General features: G+C 49.7%; 1 protein-coding gene across 4 annotated transcripts in view; it reads right to left on the bottom strand.

Moving 5' to 3' along the window:
* The window catches only part of PHLPP2 (PH domain and leucine rich repeat protein phosphatase 2), a 147,123-nt gene that overhangs the window by 15,375 nt on the left and 116,327 nt on the right, over positions 1 to 15,421 (bottom strand). For 3 of the 4 annotated variants that reach the window (XM_042856983.2, XM_005310209.5, XM_065567431.1), the window contains 2 exons: positions 15,192 to 15,386; positions 14,541 to 14,772 (listed from right to left, as the gene is read on the bottom strand). In XM_042856983.2, coding sequence (XP_042712917.2) covers positions 14,541 to 14,772; positions 15,192 to 15,386 — 427 coding nt within the window. Of the gene's footprint in view, positions 1 to 7,862; positions 7,912 to 14,540; positions 14,773 to 15,191; positions 15,387 to 15,421 lie in introns of all 4 variants that reach the window. The other variant, XM_042856984.2, reaches the window with a different exon arrangement.

The raw sequence follows: 15,421 nt of genomic DNA, 5'->3' as shown, positions 1-15,421 counted from the left end.
GGAGATGATTCACCTCTTGGTGTAGTAGACTCTCATGAGAAAGGTCCCTGAAGAAGGATGGGGAAGGATGTTTGGGAGGGGGAAGCGAGGAGAAGTGGATGGCAGATCCACCCTGGACAATTTCCAGCACCCACTTGTTGGAGGTTATCCATTCCCAGGTACTGCGGATAGGGGAAAGGCAGTCTCCAAAAGTAGAAGTGGGGGTTCCCAGTGAGAGATCGTAAGGAGAATGTTGTATTGGCACCTCGACCAACCCGTCAAAAGTGTTGCTTCGAAGTTGAGGGCTGAGACAAAGGCGGCTGTGGCCCTGATTGTTTGCGCTTACAGAATTTTAATTTCTTTCTCTGTGGCTTGTACAATCTCCATAATGAATATTGAGGGACATACTGCAATGATCTCAGCTTGACCTGTGGTTGAGGACTATATTTTCTTTTATAAACCGGCCTGTATAGCCCCAAGGATCTCAGAGTCACTCTAGAATCCTTTACCACAGGGATTTACCTTTGGCACGTGACCCGTCAGGGAAAGCCCCTGGCAGGCCAGGCTGGTTTGTTTACCTGCCACGTCCGCAGGTTCGGCCGATCACAGCTCCCACTGGCTGCAGTTTGCCGTCCCAGGCCAATAGGGGCTGTGGGAAACGGCGCGGGACGAGGGATGTACTGGCCGCCACTCCCGCAGCTCCCATTGGCCTGGGACGGCGAACCGCGGCCAGTGGGAGCTGCGATCATCCGAACCTGCGGACGCGGCAAGTAAACAAACCGGCCTGGCCCGCCAGGAGCGTACCCTGACGGGCTGCGTGCCAAAGGTTGCCGATCCCTGCTTTACCATGTGGAGGGGCGCATCTGTCTTCTCGGCGAATAGTTTTGTTCCCTTGAAGGGGAGGTTCTCTACTATTGTCTGGACCACCTTAGGGAAGCTGGACAAATGGAGCCATGAGGCTCTCCTCATAGCCATCACGGGGGAGACTGAGTGCGCTGCTGTGTCGGCTGTGTCCAACGCGCACTGCAGAGATGTTTTCGCCACTAACTGGCCTTCGTTAATGATAGCCATGAATTGGTCTTTGTATGTATCCAGGAGCTGCTCAATAAAGGAGTTTAATTTTGTATAGTTCTGATAATCATATTTGGCTAGTAAAGCCTGATAGTTCGCTCCCCGAATCTGGAGGGTGGCTTTTCTGCCAAACAGGTCCAAGCGTGTCCAGTCTTGGTCATATGGGGTAGATTTAAATTGGTATTGGTGACCCCTCGAACTGTCCATGTCCGCTATGATGGAATTTGGAGGTGGATGGGTGAATTGCTCCTAGCAGGATCTAGGAGCCCCTTGTTAACTGGGAGGGCTACCCTGGCAGAGGTGAAAGAATGAAAAATGTCCACCAGCTTGATGAGGTTCATACATCTCATGTAGTTGCACTTGTAGGGCCTCAGCCACTCTTTGAATTAGGTCCTGGAATGACAAAGTCATCTGCCAGAAATGGCAGGGGAGGCATCATCACCTCGTTAGGTGAGGATGATGAGAGGTGGATTTGAGGAGCCTCTTGCTTTTCCGTCTCCATTTCCCATTCTTCCTCCAAGAATTCTGGAGGATCGGGTGCCCTTGACATTGTCGCTGAAAGGGGACATCTCTGTGCCTGCTGGTAAATCACGCTAGGTGCCCGTGAGGCTTGTTGTCTCTGGGCCTACCAGGGGTCCCAGTTTGGCTACTGTGGGTAGGGAGCTGGTGGCTGGAACCATGGTTGCGCATACCAAGGAAGTTGAGGGCCGGGGGGGTACCTCTGGCGGGACTGGGGTCTGAATGGTGACAATGAGCGAGAACCCAGCTCCTCCGGCTTGCTAACTGACTCCGAATGGGAAAGAGGTAGTATGTGGCTAAACTTGTGGAACTCCTTACCTGAGGAGGTTGTGAAGGCTAGGACTACAACAGCGTTTAAAAGAGAACTGGATAAATTCATGGAGGTTAAGTCCATTAATGGCTATTAGCCAGAATGGCTAAGGAATGGTGTCCCTAGACTCTGTTTGTCAGAAGATGGAGCTGGATGGCAGGAGAGAGATCACTTGATCATTACCTGTTGGGTTCACTCCCTCTGGGACACCTGGCATTGGCCACTGTCGGTAGACAGGATACTGGGCTAGATGGACCTTTGGTCTGACACAGTACGGCCGTTCTTATGTGGCGTGGAGATGCAGATGCCAATGCGTCCACTGATCCTGGCAAGCTCAGTAATGAGGCTCTGATACTGAGAAGGGGCAAGTCTGGTGCATCAGATATCGAAAGGTCTGATGCACACCTGTAGTCCACTGGTGCGGACAGTACCGGTATCAGTGCTGAAGGCAGCCAGTGCCGAGGAGCTTGCACTGAGGGAGTTGGAGATGTGGACCTGGTTGTATGGTCCGTCAGCGCCACGTGCACTGGGGTCGGTGTCAGTGCTGGTGATCTCATTGACGTAACTTTCCCTGGGGCAGATTATCTATGTTTGTCACACCCTCGTGGTACTGGTATCTCTTTGCCCATGCCCATTGGGCCTTTGTCAGCTTGGTACCGTGTGTGCCCTGAGTACTGACTCTAGGCAGCTTCGACACCATTGCTACTGAAGATACTGATAAAGCTGGAGAACGTTTCTGGCTCAAACTGGGCTCGCTACAGGGACTCACAGACATCTTCTTACTAGTCTTTAGCGAGTGGCTCGATTCCTTAAAATCATCTGCCCTCGACATAGAAGACTGGGGTGATGTCTCACTTTGAGATTCTGGAGGCTGAAGGGCGGATTCCATGAGCAGGAGTTTTAGCCTTAACTCTCTCTACTTCCTGAACCTGGGTTTTAGCTGCTGTCACCAACCACACTTTTGTGGATTGTGCTTCTCCCTGAGGCAGTGAATACACTGCAAGTGTTCGTCTGTTACTGGAATGGAATCTTTGCAGCTAGACATGCATATCCTTGTCCAGGGGGTCATTCCCCCCCACCACCACCACCAAGGTTGGCGGGAGGCGAGATCTTAGAAAAGAAAGGGGCTTCAAAGCAGCAAAAAATTTGTAAAACTATCAGGAGTTAACAATCCATGAACACACAGCTCTCAGCTCCGTAGCTAGCATAGGGTGGTTGAGAAAGAACTGAGGGAGAAATGCCCACACACACTGGCTAGTCTCGTGGCAGGCAGGCAGCTGTGTGTGCACGCACACACACCTACAGTGGAGCACCCATAGCGACACTACTCTAAGAACTACAACAGTTCCTGTACAAGTAGCTAAGCATTTTTTCTCCTTTGAGTGATTGTATATACACATATACATTCCACTGCAGGTGACTCATCTGAAGTTCCTGTACAGGTGGAGTGACTTCAGATCATGTGAACAAAGATTGTAACACAGGCTTGCCAAAGCTGGCATCATCACAAGAGGCTTGAGTGATGATGTAATGTCCGGAAAAGGTATGTACAGACGACCATTTTGCTGCTTTGTAGGTATCTGCTATTGAGACATTGTTCAAAGGCTGATGAAGTGGACTGAGCTTTGTTGGAGTGAGCTGTTATTCTCAGTGGAGGAGAGACATTAGCAACAGGATTAATGCAGTCAGAAATCCAATCTGAGATCCGCTGAGGTGACACTGATTGACCCTTAACACTCTCAGTGTAGGCTACGAAAAGCCTAGAGGAGGTTCTGAAGGACCTAGTTTGGTCCAGGCAAAATGCCAAAGCTCTAAGAATGTCCGAAGTATGAAGACTTGTCAGCTTTGGAAGAATGCAGTTTTGGGGAAAAACACCAGAAGATAAATAGTTTGGTTCAGCTGGAGAGATAACACTACTTTAAGCATAAAGTTAGGGTACAGCCTAAGGGAAACCTTGTCTTTATGGAATATTGTGGTCATGCAGGAGCTCTTGAAGTTTTAAAACCCTCCTTGTGGAAGTGACTTCCACCAGCAATGCTGTCTTCATAGACAATAAGCAAGTGTAAGGTTGTACCCATAGGCTCAAAGGGAGTCGTATTCAAAAGGAGTCCATGGGGTCCAACACAGTGAGTGGAGAGATGGCAGTAGGATCCTGGGTAGAAGTTTCCTGCACAGGGGAAGGAGGAGACGACATTCTCCTAGACCATGACCAGGATGGAGGTCTAGAATCAATCAGAGCAGCCCAAGACCAGTAAGGCCATGAAAGACACTGCATAGTCTGAGCCATCCACAGTGAGAGACACCCTGCTAGAGCTTGCTTAGAAGAAACCTAGACCTGGTCCTTAGATCCTGTTCGGACACAAGGCAAATCACCTCTTTCATGAGATGAACTTTGAGGCATAAATCCCTCCGTTTTTTAGTCCTGCTGGGGAAGGATGTACAAGTACAGTAACTTCTCACTTAAAGTCATCCCGGTTAACGTTGTTTCGTTGCTGATCAGTTAGGGAACATGCTCGTTTAAAGTTGTGCAATGCTCCCTTCTAACGTTGTTTGGTAGCTGCCTGCTTTGTCCACTGCTTGCAGGAAGAGCAGCCCAGTGGAGCTAGCTGGTGGGTGGTTGGAACCCGGGTGGACCGACAGCCCCCCTATCAGCTCCCCGCTCCCCTAAGTTCCCTGTGCAGCAGCTGCCCAGCAATTGCAGCTGTCCCTCCCCCCACTGCCATGTGGTGCTCCTGCCCTCTGCCTTGGAGCTGCTCCCCGAGACTCCTGCTTGCTATGTGGGGGGGGGGGGAGCAAAAGGGGGGCTAATGTCAGGGTGTCCCCCTTCCCGCTGCCCCCATCTTCCATAGAGCCGGGGAGACACAGGACAGAGGGAGCTTCCAGGCAGCAGCAGTCTGGTCTCAGCTTGCTGATCTAATTAACAAGGCAGTGTACTTCTGACCCCACTCTTCATACTTAAAGGGGAAATGCGCATCTCTCACACACACACAGGCTCTGTCTGCCCTCCCTCCTTTCCTGCTGCCTTGTACAGTAGAATGTGAAAGTTAACCCTTGAGGGCTCAGCTAGGGTTACCATCCGTCTGTATTTCTCCAGACATGTCCGGCTTTGGCGTCTCTAAATAGCCATCCGGGAGGAATTGGTAACAAGGTTAAAATGTCCTTTTTTTTTTCTCCCTCGCCTCCCTCTCTCCCTTCCATGCAGAGTGCGGCTGCTGATTCGGCGGCTGGGCCGATTGAGCCACTCCCATTGGCCTCCAGTAGCCAGAGCCCTCCCCTGCTCCCCCTTCCCTCTGTCTGCAGCCCTGTGTAACACACAAACCGACTCACCGGGCAGCGTGTTTTGCAAACACGTGGAGCCAGAATGGTAAGGGGAGTCCGGGGGTGGGGGGGGCAGTCAGGGAGCGGGGGAGTGTTGGATGGGTCCCCAGCCTCCACCTGCTGCCCTCCCCCCCCGCCGCCTCTCCCTTGCCTACATGTACTGCCAGAGCCAGCAACTGCTATCTGCTGCCCCCAGGTCCTAGCGTCCCCCATCGACTAATGGGAAGACAGGCTGCCCTTACCCTGCCCTTCCACCCTAGCCCCGAGCCTCTCCAATGCCCCAAACCCCTCAGCCCCAGCCCTCATCCCCCCGCACCCTAATCCTCTGCCCCAGCCCTGAGCCCCCTCCTGCATCATGAACCCCTCAGCCTCAGACCCACAGCCCTCACCCCTGCATCCCCTCCTATCCCCAAACCCCCTCCCCATTTCCCACACACCCCCTCCTGCCCTCAAACTCACTCCTAAAGCCTACACCCCCTCCCTTTGCACCGCCTCCCACCCCCAAACTCCATCCCAGAGCCTGCACCCCTCACCCCCTCCTGCACATCCACCCCCTGCCCCAGCCCAGAGCCTGCACCCAGCACCCAAACTCTATCCCAGAACCTGCACCCTAATCCCCAGCCCAGGACCTGCACCCCAGACCTCCTCCCCCCACCCAACCCCCCTCCAAGAGCCTTAGGCAGGTGGGGGGGGGTTCTGGGCACCACCAAAATTTCTACAACCCTACCATCCATGCGAGTGGATAAGGGTTGGGGCAGTCAGGGGACAGGTAGGGTCCTGGGGGGGGGGCAGTTAGGGTGGGGGGTTCTCAGCAGGGGGCAGTCAGGGGACAAGAAGCAGGGGGGGTTGTGGTTCTGAGGGGGGCAGTCAGGGGGTGGGAAGTGGGAGGGAGTGGATGGGGGTGGGACGGGGCTTCCCCTCCCCCAGTGTCCTCTTTTTTGATTGTGAAAATATGGTAACGCTAGCTCAGCCAACTGCTAGTTCATCATTTAGCAGTAAGGCATTCCCAGGAAATATCCCACCCTCTGACTCCTCCACCTCAACCAAGCTTCACAATCATTATCACTGTGTGCCAGTATTAAATTGTTTGTTTAAAACTTATAGAGTGAGTGAGTGAGAGAGAGTGAGAGTGAGATCTTTTGTCTGGTGAAAAAAATTTCCCTGGAACCTAACCCCCTAATTTATATTAATTCTTATATGGAAATTGGATTCACTTAACATTGTTTTGCTTAAAGTCGCATTTTTCAGGAACATAACTACAACGTTAAGTGAGGAGTTACTGTAGGGCATTTGTCTCTCACATGGCCCTCACCAAGACAAATCAAGCAGCTTTTATCCCTGTCACAGATAGGCATAACACCCCTACATGTGGCACACTTCTTAAAACCTGTGGATTTTTTGGCATAATAAATCCTCCAGGTAACTATTAAATGCTACCTAAACTAACTATACTACACAAAATACTACTATACCAATATACACTCAACGAGTTCTGAAACGCTGGCTAACTGAAGCAAATGCTATGGGGAGCGCAAATTCTTGCCATGTGCAATATGAAGGAACTGAGAGGGAGGGGGGCAGACCCATCCCTTTATGCTCTTGTCTGAGAACACAAGGAGAGCAGAGGCTACCTAGGGGAACATATATGTGCACAGTCACTCGAAGGAGAACTAAAAGTTCGTGTAGACAAGTCCTAAGATGTCTGCAAGGCACCTGACTTGGTACCCCACAACATTTTGAATAATAAACTAGAATACAAAATCAACATGGCATACATTAAATGAATTAAAAACTGGCTGATAGGTCTCAAAACATAATTGTAAACAGGAAACCATAACTGAGCAGCTGTGTTTTAGTGGGGTTCTGCAGGGATTGGCTCTTGGCCCTACTCTATTTGACATTTTTATTAATGACCTACAAGAAAACGAAATCATTACTGATAAAAGTTTGCAGATGACACAAAGATTGGGGAGTGGTAAATAATGAAGAGGACAGATCACTGATACAGAATAATCTAGATTGCTTGCGCCCATCTTATGAAGCTAACAACATACATTTGGCCAGAAGTGACGCGTGGGGGCGCACACAGTCATATGCCCCCCAGATTTCTGCCAGGGGTGGAAGTCAGGATGAGTGCAGCTAATGGTAATATGCCTGGGAAAGGCACAGGCACCGCGCACCCGCTGAGCCCTGCTAGAAGGGTCCCAGAGCAAGGAAGAAAGATGGGGATGGCAGTGCAGCTTCATCAAGGGGGCACAGGGAAGCCCATTGAGTCCTGCCCCTTCCTCACCCACAGCCACAGTTACCTGCTTGGCAGTAGGTGTCTGGAGGCCACTGGGGACAGGGGACAGAGATGACATGTGGGGTGGTCAGGTGCCCCCATCTTTAAATTGTGCTCCCCACCACCATCAAGAGTTGCATGTCGCCTCTGCATTTGGCCACACTTAAATACAGTCATACATCTACAAACACAGAATGCAGGCCACACTTACGGGAGGGGGGATTCTATCCTGGAAAGCAGTGACTCTGAAAAAGATTTGGGGGGTCATGGTAGATAATCAGCTGTACATGAGCTCCCCGTGTGATGCTGTTTCCAAATGGGCTAATGAAATAATTAGATGTATAAACAGGGGAATATCAAGTAGGAGTAAAGAACTTGTATTACCTCAGTATTTGGCACTCGTGCAACCACTGATGGAATACTGTGTCCAGTTCTGCTGTCCACAGTTCAAACAGGTTGTTGATCAGTTGGAGAGGGTTCAGAGAACAGCCATGAGAATGATTAAAAAAAAATTAGAAAATCTGTCTTATAGTGACAGACTCAAGGAGCGCAATCTATTTAGCTTAAAGAAAAGGTTAAGGGGTGACTTGATCAAAGTCTATATGTGCCTATACAGAGAAGAAAATTTGATAACAGAGGGTTCTTCAGCCTAGCAGAGAAAATATAACAATATTCAATGGTTGGAAGTTGAGCTAGACATATTTAGGCTGGAAATGAGGCTTATATTTATAGGCAAAGTGAGGTTAATTAACCATTTGAACAATTTATCTAGAGTTGTGGTGGATTTTCCATCACTGGTAATTTTTAAATCAAGATTGGATGTTTTTCTAAGAAATATGCTTTAGTGCAAACAGGAAATAATTCAGCATAGTCCCATGGCCTGAGTTATGCAGATCAGACTAGATGATCACAATGGGCCCTTCTCGCTTTATAATCTATGAATGCATACCTATCGGGTGAACGGTTGGTGGTCTATGGGAAGTGGGTCTCAGTCCCACTCCTAGCAGACCATTATACATAGTGTGACAGATGTGGCAATTTCCTGCAATATCCTTAATACTTGATTGTATGAAGTTTATGCATTACTGTGGGCTGGGACCGTACGTCACCTCTCTGGGCGGGAAGATGTGATAGATGCAAGACCTGGGAGCTCAAAGACTATAATGAAATGTGCCAGACACATATGGACTTTTGGGACAGTAAGCGTTAAGTGACTTTTTTGTGGAATCCTTAGAGAGAAGTTAATGCAAATTCCCCAACTCTGGGTTAGACAAAAACCCAGCTTTTTGAAGCTATGCCCTGAGTCATTATCTGCTGACTACTTTTTAATAGAAGGCCAAGATCAAATCCTGGAGCTGTATAAAGAAACAGCTGCCTTTGTTCTGGTTCTGGATCTAAAGGGATGAATATGTAACCGTGGGGGAAACCCAATGATGGGTTTTGAAGAACCGAAACCTACCAAGAGCCATAAGTTAGAGTTGGGGTGACCTCTTGGGGTTAGCATGCATAAGTTCTTTTATTGTTTTAATACATCTTCTCTGTAATGCTTTTCTTTGAATAAATGAGCTCTCTTAGAAAGAACTGTGTGGTATCTTATAACCATGGGCAATACACTGATCATAGCCTTTGGAGAGAAAGCAAAGCCCAGTTGATGACCTTTTTAGGTCGTCTGGATTGCTGGGGATACCACAGTGTAAGGCAGAGAGCTGTAGAGCCTTAAAATCCCTGGTCAGGAGGGAGTGAGCTGCAGATCTCCAATCAAAAGAGATGATGGTTGGGAGCCAGAAGCCTAAAATGGGTGCACTTGGTGGACCACAGAGGGGGGAATACAAGTGCAGTTGCCCTGAAACTGTGACATATGGCACAGAACCACAAGTGGCATTAACTGGCCCCTTGCTGGCAATAAACGTACTCCCTTCCTACAGGTGGTCTTGCCACATCATGGAGGAGTCAACGGTGGGGGAAAACCTTCATAGATTCTAAGGTCAGAGAGGACCACTCTGATCATCCAGTCTGACCAGCTGCATAACACAGACCAGCACATTTCACCCAGTGATTCCTGCAACAAGTCAATAACTTTTGGTTGAGATAGAGCATCTCTTTCAGAAAATTATCCGGTCTTGGTTTAAAGACTGCAGGCGATAGAGAATCCATCACACCATTTGGTGAGTTGCTCCCATGGTTAAATACCCTCACTGATAAAAACTGCATCTCATTTCTAGACTGAATTTGTCTAGCTTCAGCTTCCACCCACTGGGTTTTGTTACACCTTTTTCTGCTAAACTAAGGACACATCTACTATCACAAGCAACAGAGGGTCCTGTGGCACCTTTGAGACTAACAGAAGTACTGGGAGCATAAGCTTTCGTGGGTAAGAACCTCACTTCTTCAGATGCAAGTAATGGAAATCTCCAGAGGCAGGTATATATCAGTGTGGAGATAACGAGGTTAGTTCAATCAGGGAGGGTGAGGTGCTCTGCTAGCAGTTGAGGTGTGAACACCAAGGGAGGAGAAACTGTTTCTGTAGTTGGATAGCCATTCACAGTCTTTGTTTAATCCTGATCTGATGGTGTCAAATTTGCAAATGAACTGGAGCTCAGCAGTTTCTCTTTGGAGTCTGGTCCTGAAGTTTTTTTGCTGTAAGATGGCAACCTTTACATCTGCTATTGTGTGGCCAGGGAGGTTGAAGTGTTCTCCTACAGGTTTTTGTATATTGCCATTCCTGATGGCAATATACAACCCATCCTGGACAATGATCCCTCACTTTCACAGACCTTGGGAGGCAGGCCAGTCCTCGCCCACAGACAACCTGCCAACCTTAAGCATATTCTCACCAGCAACCACGCACCGCACCATAACAACTCTCACTCAGGAACCAACCCATGCAACAAACCTCGATGCCAACTCTGCCCACATATCTACACCAGCAACACCATCACTGGACCTAACCAGATCAGCTACAACATCACCGGCTCATTCACCTGCACGTCCACCAATGTTATATATGCCATCATATGCCAGCCCTGATACCATCTACTATCACAAATCTGTTCCCTATGTAGGTACTTATAGACAACGACCAAGTCACCTCTTAACCTTCTCTTAGATAAACTTCATAGATTGAGCTTCTTTCGTTTCCCGCTATAAGGCAGGTTTAGGTTTGCCAGACCTCAAATAATTTGTGTAGCTCTTTTCTGAGCCCTTTCCACTTGCCAGCATATTTTCTGAAGTGCAGACAATAGAACTGGACAAAGTATCCAATAATGGTATCACCAACCTTTTGGGGAAAGAAGGACCCTATACAGGAAGAAAGGGCTCCATCTAATCCAAAATGGACCTAGATTGTAAAATTAAATAGGTCACAGAGGAGTATTTAAACTAAAGGCTGGGGAAAATCTGGCAGGTGCGGAACAGATGTCTCTTAGGGAGGATTTATTAAAGGGGATACTTTATATCATAGTAAAGAGAAGAGGATAGAAGTCAAGGAGAGGCTGAGGGAGCTCGGCTTATTTAGTCTGCAGAAGAGAAGAGTGAGGGGGGATTTGATAGCAGCCTTCAAGTACCTGAAGGGGGGTTCCAAAGAGGATGGAGCGAGGCTGTTCAGTGGTAGCAGATGACAGAACAAGGAGCAATGGTCTCAAGTTGCAGTGGGGGAGGTCTAGGTTGGATGTTAGGAAAAGCTTTTTCACTAGGAGGGTGGTGAAGCACTGGAATGGGTTACGTAGGGAGGTGGTGGAATCTCCTTCCTTAGAGGTTTTTAAGGCTCGGCTTGACAAAGCCCTGGCTGGGATGATTTAGTTGGTGTTGGTCCTGCTTTGAGCAGGGGGTTGGACTAGATGACCTCCTGAGGTCTCTTCCAACACTAATCTTCTATGATTCTATGATAAAGAACAGGTAGGAACAGAAAAGAAACAGTCAAAAGAAAAAGATTCCCATTCAATTACATCACATGAAGGCAGACAACTAAGTATTGACAAATTTTATAAGTGGTTGCATACAAATGCAAGAAGTCTAAATACTAAGATGGGTGAACTTGAATGCCTGTTATTAAATGGGAATACTGATATAATAGGTAAGGCTATGATTATGTCATGGAGGTCACGGAAGTCATGGAATCTGTGACTTCCACTGACTTCCGTGACATTTTCTGCTCTGGGGCTGGAGCTCCCAGCCAGCCCCACTCTCACAGTTCCCAGCTCCCAACCTGGTGGGGGGACCCCACGCACCTGCCCAGCTGTGGCAGGAAGGCAGCGGGACCCTGCGCAGCTGCCCAGCTGCGGCGGGCGGGCGACGGGACCCAGCTAGAGCTGGAACCCACAAGGGAGAGGCAATTCTTGATTTAGTCCTAAGTGGCACACAGGATCTGGTCCAAGAGATGACTACAGCTGAATCACTGGGTTCATACCTGAGCCATTCTTTTTAGGTGACAAATCTGATGAACTGCCCCATGTTGAGGAGATTTTGGAACAAACTGATAAATTAAACAGTACTAAGTCACCAGGACCAGATGGTATTTACCCAGGAGTTCTGAAGGAACTCAAATATGAAACTGAAGAACTAGGAGGAGAAGGAGCAACTGAGGTTATCCACGAAGGAGTTGCTCATGCCAGGAAGGTGCACAGCATGGAGAGTGATGCTGTGTTTGAGGCACCAATTCCAAAGGAGAATGGCCTCCACATAGAGGAAAAGGGAGCAGGCCCTGCCCTGTTTGTTGATATATAGGACCGTCGCCATGTTGTTGGACAGCAGTTGGACATGGCGGGAGTGGAGGAATAGTAGAAGTGCACGGCAGGCTAGGCGGATGGCTCGGAGTTCAAGAACACTGATGTGCATTCTGGCTACCCTGGGTAACCAGAGGCCCTGGGCCATCTGGCCCCCCATATGTGGTCCCCATCCTGCCAGGGAGACAACTGTGGTCAGGGTGGTGCATGGCACCGGAGGTGTGAAAGGGATGCACCACCACGTGAGGGAGGCCAGGATGGAAGTGGGGGAAAAGGACCAGCTTGGAGAGAGGGTCCCTCTGTGTGTTGTAAGTCAAGCGGAGCCAGAGCTGGAGCCAGCGCATGTGAAGGCGTGTGAAGGGTGTCACCGTAGTGCAGGTCACCACGTGGCCAAGGAGCGAGAGGCACTGTCGGATGCACGTGTGAGGTCAATGGCAAATGAGTACAATGAGAGTGGTGAGGGCAGCGAAACAGTCTGACTGTTGAAAGGCATGGGCCGTGATAAGAGTTGAGACTTGCCCCATGAAGATGAGGTTGTGAGTGGGAGTATTGATTTGTCTTCGTTGATGTAGATGCCGAGCTCGTCCAGTTTGGATAGTGGCAAGGAGACGAGTGCAGGAGAGTGCAACGAGAAGCCAGTCGTCGAGATAGGGAGAGAGGGAATGTCCCAGGAGGCACATATATGATGCTACGATGGCGAAGACCTTGGTAAAGACTTGGGGGGGCAGTAGCTATGGGAAGGGCTCTGAACTGGTAGTGTGAAACGCCTACCATGAAGTGGAGAAATTTACGGTGGGCAGGATGACTGTCGATATGAAAATAGGTATCCTTCATATCAAAAGCTGTGAACCAGGCTGCCTTGGGAAGACACAGAAGTATCAGGGGAAGAACTAGATAAGTTCATGGAGGCTGGGTCCATCAATGGTTATTAGCCAGGATGGGCAGGGATGGTGTCCCTAGCCTCTCTTTGCCAGAAGCGGGGAATGGGAGACAGGGAATGGATCATTTGATGATTGTGTGTTCTATTCATCTGTTCATTCCCTCTGGGACACATGGCATTGGCCACTGTTGGAAGACAGGATACTGGACTAGATGGAGCTTTGGTCTGACCCAGTATGGCCGTTCTTGTGTGTCCATCCAGAAGCGGAAATTGCGGCTAAATCTATTGAGTAAGCAGAGCTCCAGAATAAAGCTGCGTGACAGAGCTTCTTCTCCACCTCGGTGGGTTCTGCGCTTCCATTTAGCAGCGGGCTGGGGTATTCCTCTTTCCCTCTGAATTTTCCCCATGCCCCTGGGCTTGCTGTCCACACCCTGCCAGAGAAGGGTTCCCCCCTGGACTCCTTGATGGGAGGAGGGGAAAGGGAGCCTCTCGGTTTCTGGTAGCCCCTGAGGGCATGGTGGCAACAGACCAGACACCGGATTCAGTCTGTCCCCTCTGGCAGAGTCTCTTCCCTCAGACCTCGGGGGCCCAGAAGGGCTGTCCACCCCATTGGGTAGGGATTCTCCCGCCCTTCACCTCTGGTACCTGCATGATTTCTTTCCTGGTGCTTGTCAGCATCTGCACCACCCAGCTGTCCAGTAGCTTGCCTTCCTCCCATAGCTCCTATCGCGCACCCCTATCTGGCTGGAGGAGAGGCTCTTAACAGGTTCTGGCAGGCCCTTGATAGGTTAATTAGGACACCTGGGGTCAATCAGTTGGCGGCTCCCTCACGGAGCCGTGAGCACAGGTGTGTACTTGGTGCGGATCACCCCCGTCCCGGACACCTGCCCCTTCTGAGGCACTCAAAGAAGAATAGATGTTTCAGAATAAGATGCAACCCCTCTCCCCGCACACACATAATATAGTCAATCAGAGCCCTGCTGCACTAGATTCAAATCACCCTTTTAGCCCAGAAAATTATGACCATTTTAAAATCCATCCCCATACATGTGGCTCCATGCTAGAGGGAGTGAAGAAGTGAAGCAGCTCATTTGTTTCACTAAGTGAATGACCCTTTGCTTAGGTCAGGGTCTTCACCATGAGCCTCAGGGAGACACCACACATCAGCTGGCAGTTTGTTCTGCCATGTGGGGTTTTAGATATGCTGGCTTCTCATACCTATCCCTCACCCTCCCAGATATGCCCAGCTATCTGTTCAGCATGGCATTTCAAGAATGCTCAATGCTGAATGTCCCACCAGCAGCAGGAGCAGAGCTGGGAAGCAGCAGAGACAAAAGAGATGCAAATATTTATCTCTGTAGACTCTCTGCTGTGATGTCCTCTGCAGCAGGTTAGAGCCCGGTGCTGTTATTAAACCCATATTGCAGGATGAAAACTGAGCTGCAGAAAGGCAGAACTGACCTCTGTTATGATAGCTTTTTGCTCCTTGACTCTCCTGGCCTCCTCAGGATATTGTTCCAGGCTGAAGACTTTGGAAAGGGGCAGGGGTTTTCCACTGCGGCACAGAATGGCTTGGCATGTGCCCACATTGGCCAATGTCAGAGTGAAGCTGCCAGCCAGATCAGTAGCATCATGTCGAATATAGCAGAGGACAGCAGAGGAGCCCAGCTTCTGGCCAGCCATCCCCAGCTTCCTATTGGAAGGAAGAGACAATATGAAAAGAACACAGCTTCCAATGACAGGTACTTAACAAACAGGCTCTTGCCTCTCCTTCATACAGAGTGCTAGGTATCAGAGTGATGTATATACCCATGACCCCAAGACCTACCCATTGGGAGGGATGCAGCTGAACACACTGCAGAGACCATCCACACTCGATCCTGCATCAACAAGTGAGATTCCCTCTCTCCCATCGATGCAAGACGGCCCCCTCTCCCTCAACAAACCAGCTACCCCCTCACATTTCTCACCCTACAGGAACAAACAAATCCTTGCTCACAGGTGCAGCCTCCCTACCCTGCATTGGGAGAGGATCTCTCCTGTGCCCTTCTCACATCTCCATGCATCAGTCTGACCAGTTTTAACAGGTGCCCCCAGCACCTGCTGGCCTACCTGTGGGAGACCAGGAAGGTGTTAGACATGAACACAGAGTCTATGTTCGACTGCTGCACCTCCTCCAGTAGCACGTCTGCCATAGTGCACTGCAGGAGACGGGGCAGCTCCTCATTCTTGTCACCGTCGAACATGCCGTACACAGCTTCCACACTGTCTGCAAAGCTCCCCAGAGCCAGGGCCGACACACAGAGCCTATAGGGGGAGGGTAAAAGCAACTTGAATCTATT

Source organism: Chrysemys picta, chromosome 14, assembly GCF_011386835.1.
Source record: "Chrysemys picta bellii isolate R12L10 chromosome 14, ASM1138683v2, whole genome shotgun sequence".
Taxonomy (NCBI): domain Eukaryota; kingdom Metazoa; phylum Chordata; order Testudines; family Emydidae; genus Chrysemys; species Chrysemys picta.
This window is presented reverse-complemented; position numbering and strand designations above follow the sequence as displayed.